The following is a 21,938-nucleotide window of genomic DNA, read 5'->3' as shown; positions in this document are numbered from 1 at the left end:
GTTTTTATTACATGTGCACAGAATACTTTGTGTAAAGTTATGCTTTGTCTGTTTTCTATTTAATGATTTGCTCTATATATTTTCTTGATTTTATATATTCCCTATTTGCTCAGTTTGGTTTCTCCATTGTTTTACAATATGCTCTGTATTTTATCCGTACCGCAGTTTATTTCTTTGCTCTGCTCATTTTATCTGCTGCATATTTTATTACCAGCTCTATTCTTTACCTATTCTATATTGCATTTACTGCTTTATTATTTATTTGTTGTAAATTTTGTTTCTTGCTCTTTATATTTTGGTTGCTGTATTTTACATTATAAATAATTTTATATTCAATCTTCTGTGCAGAGTATTTTATCTGTGATATTTTTCATTTCTGACAGGGAGCGTGGTAAAGTTTATCTTATTTCGGTAATGTGTTGATATCTGTTTAAGTTTTGTCACACACTTAATGTTAATTTGTATTGCACTTTTTTCTGTATTCATTTTGACTGCACATTTTATCCATTGATAATATATTTTTTTCTCTATGTGCTTTACCCGTTGTGCTTTTCATTTCTTGCTTGAAATGCTTTATCTGTTGTTTATTTTATTAGTACTATCACCTTAATTCTATTTGTTTCCTGTAATCTCTGGTTTAAGGATTTCATACACTTATGTTTCTTTGTATGTTCTAATATTCATGTCATGCTTTGTAGGCTTTATCTGTTTTATAATTGACTTTATGCTCTGTTTTATCATTTTTGTAAGTTACACCTTGAGTGTTGTGTTTTATTGACTTTATTCTTCACTTGCTGATTTCTATATTGTATCTGTCATAGATTTTATTCCTTGTCCTGTTTGATTTATATTTTATTTAGCTGTTTGGTATGCTGCATTGTTGTTGTATGCTGTGTTTTATCAATTACATTTTCCTTCTGAATCATTATGCTTTATATCTTCTATACTGTTGTGACCACTTGGGTGGGTAATGTTTTTGTCCCCTGTTCATTTGATATATCTTAGAAACTAATGGACAGATTTCAGTGAAACTTGGCAGGCAGTTAGGGTATGGACCAAGAAAGAAGTCATTAGGTTTTGGTGAAGATGTGGATCAGGAGCTGGATCCAGATCCTAGATTTTTTTAAAGGATTCACTCACACTGGGAGATAGTGACTTACATGACTTAGAAAAATATTGTGGATTATTTTATATTGATTGTTATGGATTTTCTCAGCTGCTGTGTCACAGCTGTCAAAATATGAGCAGAATTTTCAGAGCAGATTATTGAATGTGAATTAGCCTGAAGCTCAGTGAGGTGAAAGTTTGTCATAAAAAGGTTTATTTTTTCAGTTTTATAGTTACAGAGCACTAATCAGACAGGGGAAAATCTAAAGAAGAGTGATATTGTTATAATAATGTTGAGTTAACACACTGAGATGGAGGTATGCATTTTCTTGAGTGCTCTCATTTGTGGTTAATCCTTTTGCCTTGATCTATGCGTTTCACTAGTGGTTTGCACATTTTATTTGTTTTACATTTTATTTTTCTGTTTTAATACTCCAATTCTTGTCTGTGTGTTTCATTGTTTTACATTTTATTTGTGATATATGTTTTATTTGTTTATATCTCTTGTGTGTTTTCTCTATTTTAAATTTTATTTCTCATAAGTGACTTGGTGCAGAATTTATCAACTTACTCACAGCTTGAACTTGTGGAAGTGCTTCTCGGCTGGGAACCCAGCTGGTTGATTAGTGGGCTTTGCTGATGTTTTTCCAGTGAAGCACCCCTTTATCATCCCGGTTTCCCAATTAATCAGTAAGGCTGGGATAAGAGTGCCTAAATAATCCATTTAAACAAACTGGATTTAAGGAGATCCTGGCAGAGTTCACAATACCATCATTGAGTGAAACATGCAGAAAGTAGGAAACTGGCATAGAATTGAGGCAAGACATAGGAAAGCTCAGCCCCCATTCTCAGACTGGTCTCTGGAGGTTGAAATCAGTGATGGCACATAGGGATGGCCTCTTTCCTGAGGATGGGATGAAAAGGCTAGATCTTTGCACCAAGCAATGTTGGCTGCAAGTATCAGAGGAGATGAACAGGAGAAATGTGGTGTGCAGGACTGGAAATGATTCATGACTGGATTAAGTCCAGAAAAGTGAGTGCCCTACAAGTCTCAGTGGGAGCAGCCACTTTGCAAGTATTCTCCTGTACAGCATCCCTCTTACCAATACCTCTTGCTGTCACACACATGACTTTCTCTCCAGCCACCTTCCCCAGTCTCCCTCTCAACGACAACACAAACTCGCTCTTGATTTAATACCACCCCACAGTCACCCTCCTCAAGTGTTTCACCTCCATCCTCAGCAGACAGTTCACTTCTTACACTCCTAACTCTCCGCTGTTTGTATTTGCAGAAGGAGAGATCCCACAATGCCATGGGTGAGCAGAGAGGCAGGGATGGATCTGCAGCCATTACCATGCTGACTGCAATGGAGGAGGAAGACCAAGGGCGGAATTTCACTGCCGCTGGTGGGATCTTCTGTTCCTGCCAAATGGTTCACCATGCAGTCTGGCCCTGTTACCGGTACAGGCTGCTGCTGCTGGAGAGATAGGGGTAACCCAGAGACCTGGTGGCAGCATTAGACTTTTATGCGGGATTCTGATTTAGGAGTGTTTAGTCATAATCCCACAGATGATAGCTTCATACCAATGCCTCCACAGCCAAGCACATACACCGAGTGCCTGAACCTGCATTCCTCTTGTAGTGAGCAGGATTATTATTGCAAGAACACTAAAGCAACTATAATATCACACTGCCCCTTGGCACTTAACTGTTACTGAACTGGAATCATTTGTATCTCTGTGCCTTGGAAACCAATCTCCTCTATGTTCAGTACTATCATCTGTGGTTTAGCTGATGGTACCAATGAATGTGAGTGAGAAGCACATGGGGTACTCAGTGAGGGATGGTACTCTGAGGATGCACTGAGTCCCACACACCGTCCAGTGCTGCAGATATCACAGCTCAGTGGCTTCAGCCCCTCAGGTAGATAGGTCAGCACAGTGTGAAGAGTATGTCAAACGTGAGCTGGAGCAGGTGCTGGAGACAGGATAGCAGCAGAGGATCCCCTTCAGAAGATGCAGACTTCAAACATCGCTCAGTTAGACACAGATGCTGAGCCTTGGGAGTTATCCACTGAAAGGGTACCTGTGGAGCAGGACTCAGCTCTGTCAGCATTCCTCGAGATAATGTGCACCTTTGCGCAAACAAACCATTTCTAACTTTGTGTCCTGATCTCTCCTGTACTTTTGCTGCTGACCATCTTCATTATGACCAGTAGCATGAGAAACCAGGTGTGCAGATCATCCCACACATACTGTCCCACAGCACAGGCTCACACACTCAGGCAACCAGTTTACAGTTCATTGCCTCGGTGGCTGACATGCAACAAAATACTTTTCTACCATTGGTTAGTAGGGAAGAGCCTGTGAATCATGCTGATTGGATGCAGAAGGGGGCCTGAAATGGGGTTCTTTTCTAGGTACTCCCACTTCTCAGCCCTTACCCTCTCCCCTTCAGACAGAGTCGCACATGCTGCCTGATGCCTTGGTGACTCTGTTTGCTGCCCATAAAGGGGCAGGTCAGATAGCCTTGAGCAGGACTGTCACAGTTTCCAAAACTCACAGGATGTCTGCCATGGGCGTCTCGTGGCAGGACAAGGGACCAGTGACAGTGGGAATGTTTAGTGCTGGGGAGTGGGGGTCTCAGAATGCCCAGGGTTGCAGTCCCAAATGGTTTGTTTATCATCTGAACTGTGTCTCTACGAAGCTGGTAGTTTTTCTCTGGCAGCCACCCGATCCACATCATGCTGCTCTCCCTTCAGCTCCTCTATTTCTTTCCGTCTCTTCTTGTCAGTAGTTAATGAGGTTTCCTCCTTCTGTAGCTCCATTTCTCTCTGCTATACCATGGTGTGCAAGATACAGCAGATCACCACCATTCTCCACACCCTTGCTGATGCACCCTCACCAATCTGCCCAGACACCTGAATCTCATTTCAGTGAGCCAATGGGTTACTCATTGATCATTCTTGTGATGGTGTAGCTCCTATTGAACCTGTCCTCAGCATCACTGATAGGTCTCCAAAAGGGAAAGTAGGATTGAAGACATGATTGTTCTGAATGTGGAGCAGATTCAATGGGCCAAATGGTCTACTCCTGCTTCTAGTCCTTGTGTTCTCGTGTCACTAGCCAGGTCCTCAGAGGGTCATCCTTGACTCCAAGGAATCACCTGCTCTGCCTGTTTGGAGATGCAAATACTTCTACTAGACTGGACTAACACAGGATGTAGGAATGATTGCAGCTTACAATGGGCAGGAATGACCTGCATACTGAGAGAATGGAATCTGTTCTGGCTGATGAACATTCCAGGATGAACCAATGGTGCCTCCTTACCTGCCACATGCAATTCCTTGAACCTGTGGAAATCCAACCACTGCGGCAAAGACAAGAGCACTCTGCGCAGGATTTTCTATCCCACCTGCTCTGGGAATCAGTGTGGGCGGGATGGAAAATTTGAAGGACTAGCAAAAGGTCTGTTACCTTCAGGTGGGAATTTCTGGCGGACAGGTGGGAGTGGAAAATCCCGCTGTCCGTGTCTGACAGGCCTCACCCGTGCCAGAATGCACATGTTGGGCAGCCCTGGCAAACATACTGTCTGTGAATTGGGAGATATGCCTAAGCTCAGAACAGGCCTGAAAGTGGCTGGAAGCAATGAAATGTGATTTCTGCTGGCACTACATGCCCACCTGGCCCTTTGAAAGGAGATCTTGTTCCAAGAAAAAAAATACTTGCATTTATATAGAGCCTTTAATGACTACTGGATACCCTGAAGTGCCTTACAGCCATTGAGGAACTTTTTCAAATATAGTCACTGTTTGCAATGTCGGAAAGGCAATAGCCAGTTTGTGCACAGCAAGATCCCACAAACAGGAATGTGACAATGGCCACATAATCAGTTTTGGGGATATTGATTGAGGGCTAAACATTGACCAGCACACCAGAGATAATTCTCTCTTGCTCTTCCTCAAAATAACAGCTTAGGAACTTTTACATCTGCCTGAGAGGGCAGACAGGAGCTTAGTTAAACACCAAAGGTGGCATCTATGACAGTGCAGCATTCCCTCAGCACTGGAGCGCCTTCCTTCATTTTCATGCTCAGGTTGTGGACTAGGACCTGAACCCAGTGACTCTGAGGTGAGACTGCTACCAAATAGGCCATATCTTTTCTTAATGAGTTGCAGCCAGAACCTTGGCCTCCTGACACCATTACTCAATCCTGTCAAGCAAGCTGTTCCTTCATCCAGACAATCCCTGTTTTGGGGGAATTGTCTCCTTTGAGCTGTAGTTCCAGGATCTGTGGAGTGGCAGTGTCACTGGACAAGATAGCCATTGCTGTCCCTGTCTCTGCTCCTGCTACAGCTGATATTAGCTTTGCCAATCCATCTGGTCAAAATAATGTCTGCATAAGTGCCTCCCAAGCTCCTAGGAAGGACAGGACAGATGTTTTTCTCTAGGGTAAGTAAGGCCCAGGGTAAATCAAAGGACTTTCACAAAGTTATTCCTCTCCTGTAAACCAGGGAATTCAGGTTTTAATACAAGTCCTGCCTTTACTATAGGTGTGGCAGCTTCCGTTGTGTTTCTCTGTGCTAGTTTTTTAAATCATGTACATTTGTCATGTTCACCCTGGTGAAATTTACACAGTTTGAAATGCCTACCCTCTGGCTGCTAAAGCCATGATGTGGAGATGCCGGCGTTGAACTGGGGTAAACACAGTAAGAAGTCTCAAACACCAAGTTAACATCCAACAGGTTTATTTAGTAGCAAAGGTCACAAGCTTTCGGAGCGCTGCCCCTTTGTCAGGTGAGTGGGAGTTCTATTCACAAACAGGGCATATAAAGACACAAACTCAATTTACAAAATAATGGTTGGAATGCAAGTCTTTGGAGGTAATCAAGTCTTAAAGGTACAGCTTGTAAAAGTCTTAAAGGTACAGCCTTAGGTGTGTCTCCTGTAAAGGTACAGCCTGCTAAAGCCATAACAGAAGGTCAAGTCACCACTTAATTGTTATTTGAGATATTTAAATATCTAAGCTGACACCTTCATGAGAGATTCCTGTTAGCTCCTGAATGTGCCCCTGTTAAATGTGGAAGTGGGCAAGAACATGCCTACATACCATCCATCACCTGTACACATCCAAGCCTGCACTCTCACCACCATATCCACCCCCACATCCATTCCCACCTCGCTCTGGACCCTCCTTGTCCTTATAGCAAATAAACTTCCAGCCTTGGTTTCTATTTTACTGTTTTCCCTGACTCTAAGTTTTGTAAAGTACTTGATGTTCTGAGTAGTTTGTGTGCTTTATTTATTTATCTCAATTTTTTATCTATTTAGAGATACTTTATGACTTGTTCTATATGATGTGTTTTGTATTTATTTGGTCTGTTGTGTTTACTTTCTCCCTGTCCTTTTATTTTATTGGTTGTTTTGCATGATTTAGCTTTTTTTTGTTCTATCTGGTGTATTTTATATGCAATTCCTTTTTCTAAGCATTCAAGATTATTTTTCTGTATGCATTATCTCTTTTTATATTTAATTTCTTGGTGTGAATGTTTGATCAGTTTTATAATTTATTGATGGCTGTGTGTTTAGCTGCTTTTTATTTTAATAGTTGTTCTTTGTGTTTAATATTTTATTTCTTGCACTATGTTTGATCTGTTTTATATTTCATTACTAAGTGTGTATTTTTTAAATCTGTTCTACATTTTGTTTCTAGTTCTGTGTGTTTCCATTATTTTATGATTTATTTTTGGCATTGAGTTGCTCATGGCTTGTTGTGTTATTGTAATAAGCAAAATACTGCGGATGCTGGAATCTGAAGCAAGGACTGAGGCTGCTGGAAAAGCTCAGCGGGTCTGTCAGCATCTGTGAGGAGAGAAAGCAGGGTTGATGTTTCGAGCCCATTTGGCTCTTTGACAGAACTGAAGAAAGGGAGGATGTGTTAGATTTTAAAGTGTGGCTGTGAGAGATTACAACAAAATGTAGCAACTTCAAGAACAAAAGACAGATGGCCTGGTGTGCTGGGAGGGTGCATTGAGGCAAAAGATGTATGGGATATTTTTAAAAAGAGCAGTTAGGAAGGCAAATGCAATGTTAGCATTCATGTTTAGAGGGCTAAATACATGAACAGGGATGTACAGTACAAGGCTCTAGTCAGACCCTGTCTGGAGTATTGTGAGCAGGTTAGGCCCCATATCTAAGGAAGGATGTGCTGGCCTTGGAAAGGGTCCAGAGGAGATTCACAAGAATGATCCCTGGAATGAAGAGTTTGTTGTATAAGGAATGGCTGAGGACTCTGGGTCTGTACTTGTTGGAGTTTGAACAAAGAACAAAGGGTAAAAACAGCCTGGGAAACAGGCCCTTTGGCCCAATGAGCCCGCGCCGCCATTTTAACATTACTAGTCCCCCCTCCACCCATGACCCTTATCTATGCTTATGGCATTCCACATTGAGGGAAAACTAATTTAGGGATAATTTATTACCTCCAATCAGCCTAATAGCACATCTTTGGGGTGTGGGAGGAAACCGGAGCACCCAGAGAAAACCCACGCAAGCATGGGGAGAATGCACAAATTCCCACAGACACCGGCCCAAATCCATGTGTCTGCACAGCAAACAGTGATATCCACTGAGCTGTCGTCTTGCCCAGCATCTGGTCCAGTTTAAGCACACACTAACGACATGAAGTACTAGGCTATTCTCGAACATCCAAGAGCAGCCCTTGTACGACCCATCACGTGTGTGCCCCTCGTTGGACAACAAGGCGGACCGACTTAAAACCTGTGAATGAAAAGAGAAAATTATTATCATACCATATCCATTTACCTTACCAGGGATGCCCCAATGCTAATGAACCTTATTTAAAACAATCTCCTATATCCACCCATCTCCAACCCACTCATGTGCCTGTCTAAGTTACTCTTAAACAACTCCAGCGTGCCTGCGTCCACCACCTTACTTGGCAGAGCATTCCATATCCCCACTACCCTCTGTGTGAAAAACCTCCCTCTAACATCCTTTGCTCATTGTTCCATGGGAGCACTGAAGAGAGGCTGCGATTTGCGAGTGGAGAGCTTGTGGGTGAGTACAGTGACTTTTTTCTTTTTCTTTTAAAACTAACTTTGTATTAGTTTTTTTTTGCTTTCTTTAAGTTTTGCACCGGAAGTAGTTGCTAGGGCACTCGGGTAGAGTTTTTTTTTTACCTTACTATAAATTAGACCGGAGGGGATTCCCGATACTCTACATAGGTAGAGTATCCCAGCCCTTCCCCCCTCCTCTAACCTAAAAAAGAGAGAGAGAGAGAGGGGCTCTGACTGAGAGCAGGTAAGTCTGTTTTTGTTTTTGAGTGTGCTGTAAGGGCTTTGGCTCACAGGGCCAAAGAGATAAGGGTGAGGCAAGGTAAGCTATAAATTTTGTTTTACTTTTTTCTCTGGGTTACTAAAAGGGGCAAGTATGGGTGTGAGGCCAATATGTTGTTGCCAGTGCAACATGTGGGAGGTCTTGGAAGCTCCTGGTCTACCAGACATCCACACCTGTGCTCGGTGTGTGGAGCTGCAGACCCTACGGAACCAGGTTAAGGAGCTGCAAATGCAGCTTGAGGACCTTCGGCTCATTTGAGAGAGTGAGGAGGTAATTGACAGGAGCTATCAGCAAGTAGTCACACCAGGGCAACGGGAAGAAGGCACTTGGGTAACTATTAGGAAGGGGAAACCTCAGGTGATGGAGAGCACGCTGGTGGATGTCCCCCTTCAAAATAAGTACTCCTGCTTGAGTACTACTGGGGGGGACAGCTCATCCGAGGGAGGAAGCGGTGGCCAGGTCTCTGGAGCTGAGCCAGTACGTCAAAAAATTAAAAAAGAGAGCAGAAAGGCAGTGCTAATAGGGGACTCCACAGTGAGGGGGGCGGACAGGCGTTTTTGTGGACGTAGACGTGAGTCACGGATGGTGGTTTGTCTCCCTGGGGCTGGGATCTGGGATGTCTCTGGGCGTGTCCCAGACATCCTGAAAGGGGAGGGTGAGGAACCGGAGGTTGTAGTACATATAGGTACTACTGACGTAGGCAAGAAGAGGGAGGCAGTGGTGAAAAGGGACTATAGGGAACTGGGTAGGCAGCTGAGGAAGAGAAAAGCGAAGGTAGTAATCTCAGGATTGCTGCCTGTGCCACGGGAGAATGAGGGAAGGAATGGAATGAGGTGGAGGCTGAATGCGTGGCTGAGGGACTGGTGTCGAGGGCAGGGATTTCGGTTCCTAGATCACTGAGACCTCTTTAGGGGCAGGTGTGACCTGTACAGTAAAGACGGGTGGCACTTAAATCCCAGGGGGACTAATATCTTGGTGGGAAGACTGGCTAAGGCTACCGGGGGGACTTTAAACTAGAAAGGATGGGGGGAGGGAATTGTGATGGGGAAACTGGGACGGAGGAGGTTAGCTCCCAGGTAGGGGAGGACTGCAGGCAGTATGAGAGGGAGGTTAGACAGGGGGTGGAGAAGGGAAATGCCCAGACTGAGGGGCTGAAGTGTATATATTTTAACGCCAGGAGTGTAGTGAATAAGGTAGATGAGCTTAGTGCGTGGATTGCTGCTTGGGAATGTGATGTGGTGGCCATTACGGAGACTTGGGTGTCTCAGGGACAGGACTGGGTACTTCAGGTGCCAGGATTCAGATGCTTCAGGAAGGACAGGGAGGGAGGCAGAAGAGGTGGTGGAGTGGCACTGTTGATCAGGGACAGTGTCATGGCTGCAGAGAAGGAGGATGCCGTGGAGGGACTATCTACAGAGTCTCTGTGGGTGGAAGTTAGGAACAGCAAAGGGTCAAAAACTTTGCTGGGTGTATTCTATAGGCCACCCAATAGTGACAGGGAAGTTGAGGTGCAGATAGGGAAACAGATTCTAGAGAGATGTGGTAATAACAGAGTTGTCGTGATGGGAGACTTCAATTTCCCAAACATCGACTGGAATATCCCTAGGGTAAGGGGTTTGGATGGGGAGGAGTTTGTTAGGTGTGTTCAGGAAGGTTTCCTGACACAGTACGTGGATAAGCCTACGAGAGGAGAGGCTGTACTTGACCTGGTACTGGCGAATGAACCAGGACAGGTGATGGATCTCTCGGTAGGAGAGCATCTTGGATATGGTGATCATAATTCTATCTCCTTCACAATTGCATTGGAACGAGATAGGATCAGGCAGGCTAGGAAGGTGTTTGTCTGGAGTAAGGGGAAATACGAAGAAGTCAGGAAGTTACTTGGACAAATAAACTGGAAGGAGACGTTCTTAGGGAAAAGTACCGAAGGAAGGTGGCGGATATTCAAGGAATGTTTGTCTGGAGCTCTGCATGACAATGTTCCGATGAGACAAGGGGGTTTTGGTAGGTCACGGGAACCGTGGTGCACAAAGGCTGTGGTGAACCTAGTCAGGAGGAAAAGGAAGGTGTACAAAATGTTCAGGGAGCTAGGAGATGTTAAGGATCTTGAGGAGTATAAGGATTGTAGAAAGGAGCTTAAAAGGGAAATTAGGAGAGCCAGAAGGGGTCATGAGATGACCTTGGCGGGTAAGATTAAGGAGAATCCCGAGGCCTTCTATAAATATGTGAAAAGTAAAAGGATGAGAAGAGAAGGGATAGGACCTATAAAAGGTGAAGGGGGAAAGGTCTGTGTGGAACCAGAAGAAATGGCAGAGGTGCTTAATGAGTACTTTGCCTCAGTATTCACGGTGGAAACTGATCTGGGAGATTTTGCTACGGATTTGCAGCAGATGGAAAAGATTGAGTATGTGGATATTAAGGTGGAGGATGTGTTAGAACTTTTGAATTCTATCAAGATAGATAAGTCGCCGGGACCAGATGGGATGTACCCCAGGATACTGTGGGAGGCGAGGGAAGTGATTGCAGAGCCCCTGGCGATGATCTTTGCGTCGTCAATGGAGATGGGAGAGGTTCCGGAAGATTGGAGGATTGCGGATGTAGTTCCTATTTTCAAGAAAGGGAACAGAGATAGCCCGGGAAATTACCGACCGGTGAGTCTGACCTCAGTGGTTGGTAAGCTGATGGAGAGGCTTCTGAGGGACAAGATTTACGAGCATTTGGAGAGGTTTGACATGATCAGAAATAGTCAGCATGGTTTTGTCAAGGGCAGGTCGTGCCTTACGAGCCTAGTTGAGTTCTTCGAAAATGTGACTGAACACATTGACGAAGGAAGTGCAGTGGACGTGGTGTACATGGACTTCAGCAAGGCGTTTGATAAGGTCCCCCATGCAAGACTTCTTGAGAAGGTGAGAGGGCATGGGATCCAAGGGGCTTTGGCCTTGTGGATCCAGAACTGGCTTGCCTGCAGAAGGCAGAGAGTGGTTGTGGATGGGGCTTTTTCAGCATGGAGGTCAGTCACCAGTGGAGTGCCCCAGGACCCTTGCTGTTTGTCATTTTCATAAATGACCTAGATGAGGAAGTGGAGGGATGGGTAAGTAAGTTCGCTGATGACACAAAGGTCGGTGGTGTTGTGGATGGTCTGGAAGGATGTCAAAAGTTGCAGCAGGACATAAATAGGATGCAGGACTGGGCGGAGAAGTGGCAGATGGACTTCAAAGCGGATAAATGTGTAGTCGTCCATTTTGGCAGAACCAATGGGATGAACGAGTACACTATCAAGGGCAGGAGTCTTAGTAGTGTTGAAGAGCAGAAGGATCTTGGGGTCTGGGTCCACAGGACTCTTAAATCGGCCTCGCAGGTGGAGGATGTGGTCAAGAAGGTGTATGGTGTACTGGCCTTCATTAATCGAGGGATTGAGTTTAGGAATCGGGAGGTAATGCTGCAACTTTATAAGACCCTTGTCAGGCCTCACTTGGAGTACTGTGCGCAGTTCTGGTTGCCTCACTATAGGAAGGATGTAGAAGCTATTGAAAGGGTACAGAGGAGATTTACAAGGATGTTGCCTGGACTGGGAGGCATGCCTTATGAAGTTAGGTTGAGGGAGCTGGGGCTCTTTTCCCTGGAGAGACAAAGGTTGAGAGGCGACCTGATAGAAGTTTACAAAATGTTGAGAGGAATAGATAGGGTGGATTCTCAGAGGCTATTTCCCCGGGTTGAAATGGTCGCTACGAGAGGACACAGATTTAAGGTGCGGGGAGGCAAGTACAGAAGTGATGTTAGGGGTAAGTTTTTCACTCAGAGGGTGGTGAGTGAATGGAATCGGCTGCTGTCAGTGGTGGTGGAGGCGAACTCGCTGGGGTCTTTTAAAAAACTTCTGGATGAGTATATGGGATTTAATGGGATTGGGCTTTATAGATAGGTCTATGGATTGGTAGGTGTTGATGTGATTGGCGCAACTCGTGGGCCGAAGGGCCTGTTTGTGCTGTAGTGTTCTATGTTCTATCCGTGTTATACCTCGGCCCCCTCACCCTAAGCCCGTGGTCCCTCGTACTGTGCGTTTCTAACATAGGAAAAAGCTTACCCCGTTTACTCTATCTGTACCCTTCATAATCTTATATACCTCTATTAGATCTCCCCTCAATCGCCGTCTTTCAAGGGAAAACAGCCCCAATTTGCTCAATCTTTCCTTATAACCCAGTCCTTCTGTACCAGGCAGCATCCTGGTAAACCTCCTCTGCGCTCTCTCCAGGGTCTCCATGTCTTTCCGGTAGTAAGGCGACCAGAACTGGACGCAGTACTCCAAATGCAGCCTAACCAATGTTCTATACAACTGCAACATTAGATCCAGCTCTTATACTCTATACCCCTTCCTATAAAGGTTAACATACCATAAGCTTTCCTCACAGCCTTCTCCACTTGTACTGCCACCTTCAAAGACTTGGGCACTTGCACCCCCAGGTCCCGCTGCGTTTCTGTACTCTTTGTAGGTCTACGCTTTATCATATAACTCCCCCCTACATTATTTCGGCCAAAATGCATCACCTCACATTTATCAGGATTAAACTCCATTTGCCATATATCTGCCCAATATACCAGCCTATCTATATCCCGTTGTATTGCCAGACACTGCTCCTCACTGCCCGCCAATCCAGCCATCTTAGTGTCATCTACAAATTTGCTGATCACACCACTTACTCCCTCTTACAAGTCATTTATATATACTACAAAAAGAAGAGGTCCCAATACTGAGCCCTGCGGCACACCACTAGTGATAGACCTCCAGCTAGAAAAGGACCCCTCCACTACTACTCTGTCTCCTCTTACCAAGCCAGTTCTCAACCCATCTAGATACCTGGCCTTGTATTCCATGAGCCTTAACCTTTTCAACCAACCTACCATGAGGGACTTTGTCAAACGCCTTACTGAAATCCATATAGATGACATCAACGGCTTGTCCTTCATCGACCATTTTTGTCACCTCCTCAAAAAATTCTACCAGATTCATAAGGCAAGACTTCCCCTTAACAAAGCCATGTTGCGTATCCCTTATCAGATCGCAACGCGATAAGTGCTCATACATCCTATCCCTAAGAATCCTCTCCATCAACTTGCCTACCACTGACGTCAAACTCACCAGCCTATAGTTATCAGGGTTATCCCTCCTACCCTTTTTAAACAACGGTACCACATTTGCTATCCTCCAGTCCTCTGGGACCTCACCTGTGTCCAAAGAAGAGACAAAGATTTGCGTCAGAGGCCCAGCAATCTCATCTCTTGCCTCCCTAAGCAGCCTGGGATAAATGCCATCAGTTTTAATGCTACCTAAAAGCCCTAACTCTTCTTCCCTCGTAATGGATAGTTCCTTCAACTGGTCTACAGCTCCCTCGAAGACTGTACCAGACATCAAGCCCCTCTCCTTTGTGAATACCAACGCAAAGTATTCATTCAGGATCTCCCCCATTCCCTTGGACTCTAAGGACAATTCCCCTCCTCTGTTCCTGAGAGGACCGATTTTTCCTCTAACCACCCTTCTGTTCCTGACATGGGAGTAAAACGCCTTTGGATTTTCCTTAATCCTATCTGCCAAAGCCATTTCATGCCCCCTTTTTGCCCTCCTAACTCCCCTTTTGAGATCCCTCCTACTCTCTCTGTATTCCTCCAATGCTCTCTCCGTTCCCAGTTGCTTAGACCTAACATATGCCTCTCATTTCTTCCTGACCAAGTCCTCAATATCTCTAGTAATTCACGGCTCTCTAATCCTACTTTTCCCATCCTTCCTCTTAACTGGCACATGTCTTTCCTGCAACCATTTCAGTTTTCCCTTGAAAGACTCCCACATGCCTAACGTGGACTTGCCCTCCAACAGCCTATCCCAGTCTGTATCCCTAAGCTCCTGCCTAATCTGGCTGTATCTAGCCTTCCCCCAATTTAGCTCCCTCCCCTTAGGGCAGCACTCATCTTTTTCCATTAGTATCCTAAAGTAGACAGAGTTGTGGTCACTGTTAGCCACATGTTCACCTACTGCAACCTCAACCACCTGACCCGGCTCATTACCCACAACTAAATCCAGTATAGCCCCCTCTCTAGTAGGACTATCTACATACTGCTCCAAAGACCCTTCCAATACACATCTTATGAATTCCTCCCCGTCCGAACCCCCAGCTCTAGGCACCTTCCAATCCACCCCAGGGAGATTAAAATCTCCCACTATGACAACCCTGTTCTTCCTACACTTATCCAAAATGCCTCTACATATACCCTCTTCCACTGCCCGCGGGCTGTCGGGCAGTCTGTTGTACACCCCTAGCATAGTAATTGCTCCCTTCCTATTCCTCAACTCCACCCACAGAGACTCAATTCCTAACCCCTCTATATTATCCTCCCTCTGCACCGCTGTGATGTGCTCCCTAACTAACAGTGCCACTCCCCCTCCTCTTTTCGACCCTCCTCTGTCGTGCCTAAAACACTTATACCCAGGAATATTTAGCTGCCAGTCCTGCCCTTCCTTTAACCATGTCTCCGTCACTGCCACCACATCTAAGTTCCTTGCGAACATTAAGGCCTTAAGTTCATCTGTCTTACCCGCCACACTCCTCGCATTAAAACAGATGCACTGAAGACCTACAGGCCCACTTGGATCCTCCTTCTCCTGGGAGATTTTCCTATCATCTAGACTTACCCTGTCCCCAGCTCACTTTCAATCCCAGTGCCTACTGAGCTATCTGTCTCCTCCCCACCCCCCCTCCATATTAGTTTAAACCCTGCCGAAACACTCCAGCTAACCTCCCAGCTAAAATATTTGTGCCCTTCCCATTTAAATGTTCCCCATCCCACTTGTACAGGTGCCCTTCTCTCACAAAGACTTCCCAATGGTCTACAAAAGTAAAACCCTCTGTCCTGCACCAATCCTTCAGCCACACATTCAGCTGTAGGATCTCATTATTCTTAGCCCCGCTATTTCTGGGCACTGGCAGCAGCCCAGAGAATGCCACCCTGGAGGCCCTGCTCTTCAGCCTGGCCCCCAACTCCCTGAACTGCTTATGAATATCCCCCCTGCTCTTCCTTCCTACGTCCTTCTTTCCTGTGTGTATAATTACATCAGCCTGGGTCCCTTCAAAATTCCCTCTACCCTCTCCGAAACATCCTGTACCCCTGCTCCAGGGAGGCAGACTACCATCCTGGAGTCCCGCTTTTGCCCACAGAACCGCCTATCAATTCCTTTAACCCTCCCATCCCCCACCACTATCTCACATCCAGCCCCCTTGCTTCCCTCTGAGGCATTCTAGTCTTCCTCTCTTGCCCTTTCTACCCCAGTTGTCACCTTATCCCTGATATTTTGGGAGACTACCTCTGGGGTGGCCTTAGTACCATGGCTCCTCTTCTTCTTCCCCTTCCTAACAATAACCCACCCATTACCCCCCCAAGTAGGCTCTGGGATCTCCACTTGACCGTGGTTCCTATTCATCATTGCTTCGTTCTCCCTGACTAAAAATAAATCTTCCAGATGCAGCTCTAATTGCCCAACCCAGGCCCTCAAACGCTGCAACTCCAGACATTTGGTGCAGATGTGGACTTTCGGGAGACGCGTTGTCTCCAGGAACTCCCACATATTGCACCTAACGCAGCTGACGCGTCTCCCCAAGGACCCTGCCATTTACCTGACCACCCTTAGAGTTATGGACACAGAAATGGAAAACAGGAAAAAATGGACCAGTAACTCACCGTGCCTAAGCCTGCTCTCGCCCAAGCCCTGTGAGCCAAAGCCCTTACAGCACTCAGTCTGCACCCACCTCACTCCGCTGCCCGCTGTCTACTGTGGCCTTCTTTTTATACTCCCTTCCCGACTGCCCCCGCGCCTAGCTCCCGCTACGGAAAGCGAAAACAAACAAAAACCCCACGAAGTTTGGAAGGATAAGGGGAGATCTTATTGAAATTTACAGGATACTGTGAGGCCTGGATAGAGGGGATGTGGAGAGGATGTTTCCACTAGTAGGAAAAACTAGAACAACAGGGTACAACCTCAGACTAAAGGGACGACCTTTTAAAACAGAGATGAGGAGGAATTTCTTCAGCCAGAGAGTGGTGAATCTGTGAAACTCTTTGCTGCCGAAGGCTGCGGAGGGCAGGTCATTGAGTGTCTTTAAGAGAGATACAGATATGTTCTTGATTAATAAGGGGAACAGGGATTATGGGGAAAAGGCAGGAGAATGGGGATGAGAAGAGTATCAGCCATAATTGAATGGCAGAGCAGACTTGATGGGCCAAGTGGCCTAATTCTGTCCTATGTCTTATAGTCTTATGGTTTAAGATGAAGGAGAAAGGTCACAGTGTAAAGCTGATGAACTCAATGTTGAGTCCCAAGGGCTGTAATGTTGTCCATTTGGAAGTGAGATGCTGCTCCTCCAGCTTGCATTGGGCTTCACTGGAGCATTGCAGCAAGCCAAGGACAAACATATGGGCAGGAGAGCAAGGTTCTGAGTTGAAATGTCAAGCTACAGGAAAGTTGGGGGTCATGCTTGCTGGTTGAGCATTGATGTTCCTCAAAGTAGTCACCTAGTCATCACTTAATCTTCTAATGTAGAGGAGATGCATTGGGAGCAGCAAAACAAGAGACCACATTGGAGGAAGTGTAAGTGAAATGCTGCTTATCCTGAAAGGACTGTTTGAGGTTTTGAATGGTGAGGCGGGCAAGAGGTAAAGGGACAGGCCGCTGCACCTTCTGCGTGTTAAAGGAAATGTGCCGTGGGAAAGGGATGGGGAGTTGGGTGTATTGGAGGACTGGACCAGGGTGTCATGGAGGGAGCGGACCATGACAGAATGCTGACAGGGTGGGAGGGGGTGAGGGAAAGATGTGATTCATGGTGGCATCATGCTGGAGTTAGCAGAAATGGTGGAGGGTGACCCTTTGAATGCAGAGGTTGCTGGGTGGAAAGTGAGGACAAGGGGATCGCTATCCTAGTTTTGGGAGATAGGGGAAGAGCTGATGGCAGAGGTGAGGAAATGGTTTGAACCTGGCTGAGTTAACCTCGATTTAGGAAAGGCAGCCATGTGGGAAGTACTGCTCTGAAACCTGTTTTACATTTCTTCCAATTTACTGTTTGGAGATATGATTAATTTCTCACTGGAGGAGTAATGTGAGTTTGATATCATCGCTGTGTGTTATGTATGTTTTTTAGTCTGGTTTATCTTTTTCTTGCTGTCAGAGATCTTGTTTTCTTTTTCTTTAGTCTCCAATTCCTGCTATTTCACTTACCTAATCCTAATTTACACCTAAATCTAGGCTGACACTTTGGTACAGTAATGAAGGAGTGCTACATTGTCAAGCGTGCTATATTTAGCAGGATGCGGAAACCTGTCCACCAGCCCAGGGAGATAAAGTCCACCGCCCCCCTCCACCCAATACTATCTGAATAAATGTTGGTGTCTGGGTCATCCCCCGCATCAACAGCACTGGGAATAGATTCATTTTGTTTTTCATGCACCTTGTTGTATTTAAAGATTCTGCCATTGTTGACAGTGACTGTACTTCATAGGAGATTAATCGGTTGTAAAAGTGCTTTGGGTCAGCTGGAGGGTTTGGGCAGAAACATTTTTCCTTTTGTGATTTTTGCCATGAAGATGAGTCAAAGCCGGTGAAGCAGCGACGGGCACGAGCGAACTACAGCAGCTGGCAACTGGAGGAGCTGGAGAAAGCATTCGAGACAACTCAGTACCCAGACATCTTCATGAGAGAGGCCCTGGCACTTAGACTGGATCTGATTGAGGCCAGAGTACAGGTACAGCGTGTAACAACCTTTAAACCGAGTTTCAGAGAAAGTTCATGAGTGAATGTAGAACAGAGAAATGAACGGAAGTGCAGGAGCAAGAACATTTAGTAAGGAGCCAGGAGACTGGCTTCAAATGAATGGAGGGTATCATAAAGTGAGAGAGTGTAGGGGAGGACTGGTGCCAGGGTGGGAGAGGAGGGAGGTATGGTGGCCCCGGGGGGATAGGGGGAGGGGGTAGTGGTGAGGCACAGAGGAGACTGGTGAAGGGAAGGTGGGTGAAGGGAATGAGGGAGCAGACAGATGGGGGAGGAGAATGTGACTGAGGGACAGTGTGTTGAAGGAATAGGGGGAGTGTGGGGGAGGGAAGTGAGGGCATGATGGAGGGAGTGGGAGGTGGGTGAGAAGGAGAGTGTGGGAGAGGGGAAGGGAGAGTGTGGGAGAGGGGAAAGGAGAGTGTGGGAGAAGGAAAGGGAGAGTACAGAGGAGGGGACAATGTGGGCAAGAGAAAGTTGGAGGAGAAAGAGTTGAGGTGAGTTTTTAATGGAGAACAGGAAATATCTGAGGCTGGACTGAGAGAAATGACTTCTTGTGATGAGATTGAATTGTTTGATTTGTCTGTACTGTTAAATGTTTTAGAGGCTGTGGAGTTAATTAATATTACACCTTTCAGTTTACAATCTCTATACCTGGTGGAGTCTAACAGTCTTTAAATTATATTCTTATTCAATGTTATGACAATTTTTGAAAACAATTTTTCTGTCTTATTAAATTGGAATTTTTATAATCCACATTATCATTGAAATGAAGCTGTGATTTGAGAGGTTCTAATACAGCCTGGCACCCTGTCCCCTCCCCTCCCCCAGCTCCACCCCACCCCAATCTGACTCTTGCCCCATTAAGCCCACACCCCCTTACGTATCCTCCTCATACACCCCCTCACACAACTCACACACCCGCCCCCCCACACAACTCACACACCCGCCCCCTCACACAACTCACACACCCTGCCTTTCACACAACTCACACACCCTGCCCTTCACACACCCTTGCCCCTTCACACCTTTCCCCTCATACGGCCTCCCCCTCTCACACCCTCCACTTACACCCTTCCCCCCACACACCCTCCCCCTACACACCCTCCTCCTCACATACCCTCCCCCTCAAACACCCTCCTCCCCACACAACCTCCCCTCACACCCCTATCCCCCACAAATTCCCACACACACTCTCTCATTCACTCTGCCCCAATCTACCCCTCACACATTCTTTCCCCATTCACCCTGGTATTCCCCCCTCCTGAGCCCCATCCTACTACTGTGTCGCCTCCACTCTCTGCATGCTACACCCCCCCCCCCCCTCCCCCCTCCCCCCTCCATGATGTTGTAGCTTCAGTGGCTTAGGAATGAAATGGGCAGCTGTGACTGATCAGAATTGAATACACACTGATGTAATGGTAAACCATGTGAATTCTGCCGTGACACAGTGATGTCCCTAAACACTGTCCCTGCCCTAGACATACCCATGGTTTAGTCAGGCATATAGACACTGGGAAGAGCCAATAGCCAGCAGCAGAGGCTTCTGGGACCAGAGTTCCAGCAGCAGCCAATCCTTCCAAAGAGAAATAGAAAAGGGAAAAACCTATTCAAGGACAGTCATGTTTTTAATATGGGAGTGTCCCAACGTCATGATGTGGAGATGCTGGCGTTGGACAGGAGTAAATACAGTAAGAAGTCTCACAACACCAGGTTAAAATCCAACATTTGGATTATTTGGTAGCAAACGCCACAAGCTTTCGGGACTCTGCCCCTTCGTCAGATGAGAGGGGAGTTCTGATCACAAACAGGGCATATAAAGACACACATTCGGTTTACAGAATGTGACAGGATTATTACAGGATGTCCCGAAGCATGGTATATTGGGGAGACCATGCAGACGCTACGATAATGGATGAATGAACACCGCTCGACAATCAGCAGGCAAGCGTGCTCTCTTCCTGTTGGTGAACACTTCAGCAGTCATGGGCATTCAGCCTCTAATCTTTGGGTAAGCGTTCTCCAAGGCGGCCTTCTGCGACAGCGCAGAGTCACTGAGCAGAGACTGATAGCCAAGTTCTGCACACATGAGGATGGCCTCAACTGAGATCTTGGGTTCATGTCACACTATTTGTAACCCCCATGACTTGCCTGGGCTTGCAATATCTCACTTACTGTCCTGTCTGGAGACAATACACATCTCTTTAACCTATGCTTAATGCTGTCTCCACTCACATTGTCTGCACTTTTAAGACTTGATTAGCTGTAAAGACTCCCATTCTAATCAGTATTCTGTAAACCAAATGTGTGTCTTTATATACCCTGTTTGTGATCAGAACTCCCCACTCACCTGATGAAGGGGCAGAGCTCCGAAAGCTAGTGGTGTTTGCTACCAAAGAAACCTGTTGGACTTTAACCTGGTGTTATGAGACTTCTTACTGTGTCCCAAAGTAACAGAATAAGGAGAAAGTTTCCTATTTAGCCTTTGATTACCAATGAAATATTTTTGAAATATGTATCATTGGGAAATGTGATTGCCAATTTGTGCACAGCAAGCTTCCACAATTAGCAATGGGATAATGATCATATCATCTGCTGGTTCAGGAATACATATTTGGATAACGCCCCTGGTCTTCTTTGAAATAGTATGGGATCTTCTGTGGGGAGCGACAGGGCCTTGGTCTCCGGTGACTGTGCAGCATTCCCCTCGTACTGCATTGAAGTACAAAATAAAAGGGTGCTTTACCTCTCTGCCTGGCTTAACAATAAGGCAATTGACTGCAGGATTTATTCCACAGGTTTGGTTCCAGAATCGCAGAGCTAAGATGAGGAGACAATTGAAAACCCAGGGCAGACCTGCAGAGAAGAGCAGGGAGGTCAGCAGCTCTCCTGAGGAAGAGAAATGTGACCATTCGGCACTCCAACCCCACAGCCACAAGACAGAGAAAGGCAGCTACCCCTGGACAGTATCGCAAGTTGACCAGGGGGAGGTGCTGCTCGCTGCTCCTTTTCGGACAGTGGTTCGTGGGATCAAAGACAATTCCAACCTCAGTCCGAGCCCAGAGGAGATTCGTAGCTGCAGCATTGCCACACTCCGAGCAAAGGCCAGGGAACACGAGGCTGAGATACACAGTGGGGCTGTGAAACCACTCCCTAATTCTCACTGCTCTTCCCCAGAGCAACTGGGAGCTACTGACAAGGCCATTTAATATAGTCTGTATAGCAGAGTGAGCATATTGTACGATACTGAGTTCCTTTATCACACAGAGCAAGGTTACAAATGGGGTGATTCATAACCCAGAGTAACAGGGGGAGAGAGAGATTGTGTAACTGAGGGACTAATTGAAACAGAGGCACAGAGAATGTGTAACACACAGAGACTGTCTAACACAAATGGTAACACAGAGAGGCTGTATAACACACAGAGAGACTGTAACACACAGACTGTAACACAGAGATTGTAACATACAGAGACTGTACACAGATTTTATAACACAGCTGGCAACACACAGAGAGACTGTATAACACAGAGAGTCTGTAACATGGAGTCTGTATAACACAAAAAGATTGTAACACACAGTGACTGTAATATACAGAGATTGTATCACACAGACACTGTATAACACAGAGAAACTGTAGCACACAAAGACTGTATAACACAGAGAGATTGTAACAC

The 21,938-nt window shown here is 46.0% G+C and overlaps 1 protein-coding gene across 1 annotated transcript in view; it reads left to right on the top strand.

The window, feature by feature from the left end:
• LOC145355179 (visual system homeobox 2) overlaps positions 1–21,471 on the top strand; it is a 28,476-nt gene extending 7,005 nt beyond the window's left edge. The window contains exons 3-4 of the mRNA XM_080207092.1: positions 18,082–18,239; positions 21,061–21,471. Of these exons, the coding sequence (XP_080063218.1) occupies positions 18,082–18,239; positions 21,061–21,471 (569 nt within the window). The remainder of the gene's footprint in view (positions 1–18,081; positions 18,240–21,060) is intronic.
• Positions 21,472–21,938: the final 467 nt, after the last annotated feature.

This window comes from Carcharhinus amblyrhynchos, chromosome 18 (genome assembly GCF_965287045.1).
Source record: "Carcharhinus amblyrhynchos chromosome 18, sCarAmb.v2.hapA, whole genome shotgun sequence".
Classification (NCBI taxonomy): domain Eukaryota; kingdom Metazoa; phylum Chordata; class Chondrichthyes; order Carcharhiniformes; family Carcharhinidae; genus Carcharhinus; species Carcharhinus amblyrhynchos.
The sequence above is the reverse complement of the archived record's forward strand: the minus strand, read 5'-3'. Positions and strand labels throughout refer to the sequence as shown.